This window comes from Eimeria tenella, genomic scaffold (assembly GCF_000499545.2).
Source record: "Eimeria tenella Houghton genomic scaffold, Eth_scaff316, whole genome shotgun sequence".
NCBI lineage: Eukaryota > Apicomplexa > Conoidasida > Eucoccidiorida > Eimeriidae > Eimeria > Eimeria tenella.
Genome location: NW_013543019.1, coordinates 3,673 through 11,436, shown reverse-complemented (window position 1 = coordinate 11,436; position 7,764 = coordinate 3,673). Strand labels below are relative to the sequence as shown.

At 50.9% G+C, this 7,764-nt stretch overlaps 2 protein-coding genes across 2 annotated transcripts; one reads left to right on the top strand and one right to left on the bottom strand.

The window, feature by feature from the left end:
• Window positions 1-3,055: 3,055 nt before the first annotated feature.
• On the top strand, window positions 3,056-5,074 carry ETH_00017575 (uncharacterized protein; the record flags this gene model as incomplete). Its single annotated transcript, XM_013376117.1, has 3 exons — window positions 3,056-3,293; window positions 3,429-4,487; window positions 4,965-5,074. 3 exons carry the CDS (start codon window positions 3,056-3,058, stop codon window positions 5,072-5,074), a joined length of 1,407 nt encoding a protein of 468 aa, XP_013231571.1.
• Window positions 5,075-5,984: 910 nt separating this feature from the next.
• On the bottom strand, window positions 5,985-6,368 carry ETH_00017570 (p25-alpha domain-containing protein, putative; the record flags this gene model as incomplete). The annotated part of the gene is made up of 1 exon (XM_013376116.1): window positions 5,985-6,368. One exon carries the CDS (start codon window positions 6,366-6,368, stop codon window positions 5,985-5,987), a length of 384 nt encoding a protein of 127 aa, XP_013231570.1.
• Between the last annotated feature and the right edge of the window lie 1,396 nt (window positions 6,369-7,764).

Genomic DNA, 7,764 nt, shown 5'->3' with positions numbered 1-7,764 from the left:
GAAAAGCCCAAAAGAAAGGAGGTTTGGGGTATATGTTGGTGGGTGGTGCGTTTGTGCGGCGGTGTTCAGCAGCAGCAGCGCGGCGGGCGGCGCTGCTGCTGCTGCTGCTGCCCGCGGGCTGCTGCGGCTGGATCTTGCGGCCTTTTGCCGCCAGACAAGCGGCTTTGCTGCACAAAAAGGAGAAGGTCTTCGAAAAGTCCGCTTGGACGCAGTAAGAAGAGCCCCTGCTGCTGCTGCTGCTGCTGCTGGCGGCAGCGCCATCGACCTGCGCGCTGCTGGCAGTCTCGGCGCGCGAAAACCCCGATGGGCTGGCGGCGGAAGCAGCAAAACTCATTGAAATATCATAGATCGCTGCGATGGAAAACCTAAATACACAAAAATAGGCCAAATTTAAATGTAATTGCTGCGGAATTGCTGCGAAATCGCTCGCTGCTGCTGCCCGCGCCGCGCAGCGCCGGCTGCCGACGCAGCAACACTGTACAGCTGCTGCTGCAGCCACACTGCAGCAGCTCCCTCCGCTGTCCTGGCTTGAAAAGTTCTGTCAAATATTTCCATTTATTTTTTTTTATATTTCCAAATTAAAATCCAGCAACTTAGCCCCGCAGGGGCCCCGCTGCTCCAGCAATTTGATTCAGGCTAGCGGGCGCGCGTGAGCCAATCGACCCGCAGCGGCCCACCAGATTCAAAGTATACTATCGATAAAAGCCCCTTTTTAAGTCTAAACATAAATTAAAATATTTAGTTTATTCCTAAAAGCGAGAATTGGGATACAAAGACTTGTGTGAAGCTCCATTTCCCTTCTCCCCGTGGCTTGCTGGTCTGGCCTGGAGGGCGCGGCGCCGCTGGCTCGCTTGCCTGCGAATCCCCCGCGGCTGCGCCTTAATAGACCTTTTTCACTTTCAAAATTTCGCCATTTCTTTGAAATATTTTCAAAATTAACTCAAAAACTGCAGCAGAGGCCTCTGGAGCTTCGCGGCTGCAGCGCGTGTCCATAGTTAAGGCCAGCGGGAGCGCCCCGCGGCCAAGCCCACGCTGGCAGCAGCAAAAAGGCAAATTCCAACGATATTTGGGCCACAAAAGCCATTTTAAATATGAAACTTCTTAAATTTAATCTTAAAAGGCCATTTTAAATCTAGAATTTCGCAAATTCGCCGCTAGTAGCCGTTTTCAGGACAAAGCTCAGGCTGTGCAAAGAGCTGCAGCAGCATATAAAGCCAGGGCCACAGCCCCCGTGCAAAGCCCCCACCCGCTGGCTCTGCTGCTGCCAGCAGCTCTCAAGAAGCAAAACTTTGTTAAAAATGAAGCAGCAAAATGGACTTTTTGGAGCCTTTCATTTGCTGCTAAGACTGTCTAGAAAATGCTGCAAATTGGGGAAATGTGAAGGCCCAAAAGAGCAGCAAAAATGGCCCTTTTAGAGCCCCTGTGTGCAGCAGCAACGGCAGCAGCAGCAACAGCAGCAGCAACAGCAGCAGTATCAACGGCAACAACGGCCGCTAATGTCCCAGGACTCAAACTAATGAAATGGTTTCAGATGATTTAATAAATTTGATTCTGAAAACAAGTTTTTTTCAATTTGATTTATTTCATTTAGAGGCACCCAGCGCTTCCACAGCTTTTCGAAAATATCAAAATGAAAACAAAAGAGTTTTATGAAGTCCTCTGAGCCCAAGGGGCTTTGCTCAGTGCCACAGCAGCAGCAGCAGCAGCAGCAGCGGTATTTCACTCCTTTTTTGCCCCTGTCGCCCGCTGCCCGTAACTACTACTGCGGCTGCAACTGCAGTTGCTGCAGTTGCTGCAGCTGCTGCAGCTGCTGCAGTTGCTCCAGCTGCTGCAGCTGCTGCAGTTGCTGCAGCTGCTGCAGTTGCTGCAGCTGCTGCAGTTGCTGCAGTTGCTGCAGTTGCTGCTGCAACTGCGGCTGCTGCAGCTGCTGCAGTCCATCAGCCCGCCGGCAGCTGCAGCCTTTGCCCTGTTGTCAAAACGGCGCCTCGCTGGGGTGGAGGGGTCTTTGGAAGCTCCTAAAATGCCTTTAATAATCCTAAAATTGTTTTTAAAAGCAAATAAGTTGTTTATAAATATAAATATGTAATTAAAAATAGATTTTATAATGTAAATGTACAAGTGTATCTGAGTAATCACGGGGTGAGACTGCACACATTACTCTTGAAGTGCTAACACGTTCTTCCAAACCCTGAATTGAAAATTAAAATATAAAAACGAATTTGATTCTTCAATTTAAAAGAAAACGAACTCAGTTTTAATTTAATTAAAAAGTAATTTAATTCTTCAGCCCATAATAAGCTGTTTTGAATCGCGGTGATACAGAAGAGGGGCCCCAGTGCGCTGCTGTTCAAGTTTTTGGCCGGGCGGCTGGCGGGGGAAAATAAAGAAAGAAAAAATAAAGAAATAATTCATATTTTAAATCCAAAAAAAAATTCAAAACTTTCAATTTCAGCTTTTTTATTAGACAAACGTTTGGATTGCTGTGCGATGGTTGGCTCTGCTTCTCACGAGCACCAGCACCGCTGCAGCCGCTGCGTGAAACGCGGGTGGAAAGCTGCAATTTGGATTACTTTTCGATATTTGAAATGCTTTTAAAGTTTAAACTTTTATTTAACTTTTCAATTAAATTAATATGAGGCGAAAAGCCAGGGAAGGGGGGGCTGCAGCAGCAGATCAGCCGCCGCTGCGCAACACCAACCCCACCGCTTCCCAGCGCGGCCGTCTGTGTTTCCTTCCACGAAACACGAAATCGCAGAATTTTCGCCTGAAGTCGCTTAAATTCATTTTAAAATTAAAGTTATTTTTGAATTTATTTCCTTGAAGTGCTTTATGGGGGCGAATTCGCTCGAGCTCGCCGCTAGAAGCCCCGAAGTTGCATTCCCGTTTCGGCAGACGCCGAAATCAGGCGTAGGCCTGATCCGCGGCTATCCGCCGCAGATCCTTCTTAATAAGAATATTTTTCGAAGCATTTACTTTTAATTTATCTTTTTATTTTCGCTTTCCTCCTTAAAAGCCGCAGATCGGACCCCCACCCCCGCAGTTCAAGTCCAGAGCCATGAACTCCCCCCCCCCGGACAAGCGCTTCGACTCCCCTTCATTTTCCCCAGCCCGGAAGCAGCAGCACAGCAGCAGCAAAGCAGCAGCAGCAGCAGCAGCTTGGGAGGACCCGGAGCTCTTTGGGGAGGAGGAGGGGCCCCCGGAGGTGGGGGCCCCCGGCAGCAGCAGCAGCAGCAGCAGCAGCAAGTCAAAGAAGCACGGGGCCCCAGGGCCCCATTCGCATGCAAGAAGGCCAAGTGAGCTGCTGATTTCCTAAACCCTAGATTTGCTGCACTGCGACACAACGCCAAACCCTTGTGGCTCCTAGGGTTTAGGGTTTAGGGTTTAGGGTGTAGGGTTTCGTAGTTGCACTGTCTCGCGCATGCATTCAGGCGCAACTTCTTTCCCCGACGCCTCCGAAGACGAGGCAGAAGACCCACCCGCAGCAGCAGCAGCAGCATCTGCTGCTGCTGCTGCTGCTGCTGCTGCAGCGGGGGGCCCCCGCGGCCGCCGCGCGCGGCAGCCGCCGCTGAGCGCCTCCTGCTTCCTCGCGACCCCCCAGGGGGCCCCCGGCGACGCTCTGTTGGACTTGTATTGTCAAATAAACAATTCTCGGGATAAGTTGCAGAAATATGATTTTATTAAAAGACAAAAAGCCCGCAGCAGCAGGAAGCAGGGCCTGCAGCGCGAGCTGCAGGCCGCGCAGGCCCTCCTCGCCCGCGCCTCCAGCCAGCAGCAGCAGCAGCGGCGAACCAGCAGCAGCAGCAGCAGCAGCAGCAGCAGCGGGGAGGCGGCGCGGGCGGCGCTGTGCGTGCGGCGGTGCAGCCGGGAGCTGGCGCGGCTGCGAGCTGCGGAAGCTGTGGAGCTGCGGGAAGCTTTAAATGGTTTATTAGAAGAAATAAGAAATAAAATAAATGAATATTATCCTTTTAATGAACACATTTCGAAACTGACGCGAAGACTGGAGAAGCAGCCGCTGCAGCAGCAGCTGTGGGCGCGCCTGCGGCCGCTCCTGGTGTACAGACACCTCACGGGCTTTCTGCAGCACTGGCAGCAAAACGGCTGCCCCCCAAACCCTCACTTGCTGCTAAACCCCCGCGATCTCGCCCCCGACGAGCCCCCAAACCCTTTTCTAAACCCTAATGCAAACCCTAATTCAAACCCTAATCCAAACCCTCGTCCAAACCCTCATTCTCCAAACCCTCAGGACGAGTGGGGGGGGCCCGAGGACTACCCCGAGGAGGCGGGGATGGACTTGGACGCGGACTTTGCGGAAAGTGCGGGTAAAAGTGGAAGTAAAAACAAAAATGAAAATATAAATGCGAACAAAAATATAAATGAAAATCTTTTTTCAAATTTAAATAAAAATTCAAACAAAAGTGCCGGCGAAGATATGCCTCGAGACCCCGTCGGCCGCGCCGCTGTACAGCCACCCCAACCAGACCCTGAAGGTGAGGCTGCTGGGAATTCCCCTTCCGAATGGAGTTCAGTTATTATTTTATTATTTGAAATTATGAAATTAAAAATTAAATTTAATTTGTTTTCAGTCGTTTTAAATTCAAATTAGGTCAACTGGCCCGCGAATTCGCAACACGGGCATGTGCCAATGAAGCCGCGCCGCAGCAGTTCACTCTTTCTGTCTCGTTATTTTTTGTCTTCATCTTTTATTTTATTTATTTTATTTTATTCATTTTGTTTTATCTTTATATTTTTAATCTTTTTTAATTGATTTCGAGTCCGAAAGTGTTTTATTTGCTGTAGACGCACTTGCCGGGTTGTTGCTGCAGCAGCTCAGCTGCTGCCTTTCCTTCATTCCTTAACATGTCCAATTATCTGTTAATTTATTCAGCATTATTTATTGATTTATTTTTTATTTATTTATATATATATTTATTTGTTTGTTTATTTGTTTATTTGTCTCTTTGCAGGACCCTCAGCAGAAGAGCTGAGAGAGCTGCGGCAAAAACAGCAAGAGGCCAGAGCCCGCAGGCAGCAGCTGCAGGCCCAGCGCCAGCAGCAGTCAGGGTTTGGGGTTTAGGGTTTAGGGTTTAGGGTTTAGGGTTTGGGAGGAGCTCCTTGGTAGAGAGCAGGAACTACAGGTTCAAAGTTTCCGCAAGGAAAACTTTGCATGGGCCTTGGGCTCACGCCCTACGGTTTAGGGTTTAGGGTTTAGGGTTTAGGGTTTGGGATTGTGGAACTCAAGGCCCTGCTCTTATCTCTTTTGAGTACACATCAAGTTGACTAAACCCTAGACAACCAAACGAAGTGATTTGCCGAAAGCCCTCGCACAAACCCTAAACCCTAACCCTAAACCGTAGCCCTAAACCCTAGCTCAAACCCTAAACCCTAGTGCTAAGGCCCTCAATCTGCTGCGCTCTTGAGCGCCTCGATGTGTGTTGATAGGGAAAGGGTGAATTCTTGCTGCTGCTGCTGCTGCTGCTGCTTTGTCACAGAAAGGGTTTAGGGTTTAGGGTTTAGGGTTTAGGGTTTGGGTGTGTAACCGTTCCAAAAGCAGTTTAGAAGGAAAGTCTCTGAGTGAAAGCCACCCGAAGTAGAGTCTGAAGAGCAGTTGCGGCGCGAAGCTGTGGAGCAGCAGCGGCAGCAGCTGCTGCTGCTGCCGCTGCGTTTGCTGCTGGCTTTATCGGCGACCAGTGTCTAGCAGCAGTTGCTGCTGCTGCAGTTGCTGCTGCTGCATTCCCTCTGCCCGCTTGAGTGCGGCAAGAAGACTCCCACCCCAACCAGCAGCAGCAGCCCCACCCACCGCAGCAGCAGCAGCAGCAGCAGCAGAGCTGCTGCTGCTGCACCCCGCCCTCGCTGCTGCTGCCTCCACCCTCCAGCTCCCCCCACCCCCCGCAGCGCCGCACCGCCGCACCGCCGCACCGCCGCACCGCCGCACCGCCGCAGCGCAGCAGCAGCAGCAGCAGCAGCAGCAGCAGCAGCAGCAGCAACTACATCTTGGTGCCCCTGACGTCTGCGGGGCTCCTGTCCAGCAGGCTCGAAAGGTCGTTGACTTTGTCGTCTTTGGTGGAGGGGCCCCCGTGGGCGTGGACTCCGGTGTACAGACTCTTGTCGTCGTGGAACTTGTTGGCGAGGGCCCTGGTTCCGGTGTACACGGGGCCCCCTGCTGCTGCTAGCTGCGCGAGCAGCTGCTGCAGGCTGGTTTGCTTCTTGTCTGCAATTTGCTGCAGCGCCTGCTCGAACTCGGCGAGCCCGAGGGTTTTGCTGCCCTTTTGCTTCGACTTCGCAAACACTAAATCAGCGTCTGTCGCTGTGAACTGCTTCCCCAGCAGCTTCCCGTCTCTGCACAGCTTCACGAACGTCCGCCCGTCCATTGCTGCTGCTCCGTGCGTGAAACTCTCAAACACCGCCTGCGCAGACATCTTCTGCAGCAGCAGCAGCAGCAGCAGCAGCAGCAGCAGCAGCAGCAGCAGCAGCAGCAGCGGCGGGGGGGGGATGGGGCGGGGCGGAGGGGGAGGCGGGCGCAGCAGCAGCAGCAGCAGCGGGCATGCAGATGCAGCAGCAGGGAGCATGCAGATGCAGCAGCAGCAGCGGCAGCGGCAGCAGCAGGGAGGAACGGCAGCTCAAGTTGTGCTCCGGGAATGCACGGAAGAGGCCAGTGCAGCGCAGAGAGAGACAGCCGCTGGGCTGGAGCGAATTAGTAAAATGAAATGCGAATTTGTGACAAAGTTTAATTCAAGTTGAGAACCTGAGGTGTACGTACACCCCAAACCGCCGCGCGTACGACGCAACAAGCCCGCTCACTCGAGCCCGCCGCACGGGGCCTCACCTGGTCGCTTCTAAAAAGGAAAAGCAGCAAATAACTAGAAAGAAACAAGTAGAAGTTAATTTAAAATTAAATAATAATAATTTGTGGCTCAGTGACGCTGCTGCAGCAGCGGCAGCAGAAACGCTGCAGCCGCTGCTCCCAAGAGGGTGCGCCGCCTCGCCAAGACTGCTGCGCACTCCGGCGTGCTCGTTGAAGCCCAAATTAAACTTCAAAAGAGAAATTAATTCTTTAAATTTAAAATAATTTGTTTTGTTTATTCAATTTCATTGAATAAATTTACAATTTCAAACAAAAGACCCCCAGAAGTTCCGCAGCAGCGCTGCAGCGGCAAGGCAACAGAGCCGGCGGTCACCCCAACGAGCGACTCGAGCAGCTGCGCTCTTTCTAAAGGCAAAACTTCCCTTCAATTTTATTTTTAATTTTAAAATTAAAATTAAAATTAAATTCAAATTAAATTTAAATTAACTTCAAATAAACCAATTTGCACTTTTGGCGCCTCGACAGCGGCCACTCGCCGCGGCTCACACCCAATCGGCCCAGCCTCGGCCTACTCCCCCAAACCCTAAACCCTAAACCCTAAACCCTAAACCCTAATTTTCAGGCGCTATATTGTATAATATGATCTTAATTTTTTATTTTTTGTTTATTTTCTTCCTTTAATTTAAACCCTCACCAAAAGCTGCGCCGGAGGAAATGGGAAGTGACCCTGGGGCTGCTGCAGCTCCTTCGTCTTGCGTCTTCTTTCGTTTTAATTTCTTCTCAATTTGAATTTAATTTAATTTAAAATCATTTAATTTAACATTTTAATTGCTTTTAATCACTTCAATTATTTTTAATTGTCTTAAATTGCTTTAAATTGCTCCGAAATGTTCTGAATTCACCGAAAGCCTCAGCAGCAGCAGCAGCAGCAGCAGCAGCAAGGTTGCAGCTGGACGCCCCAG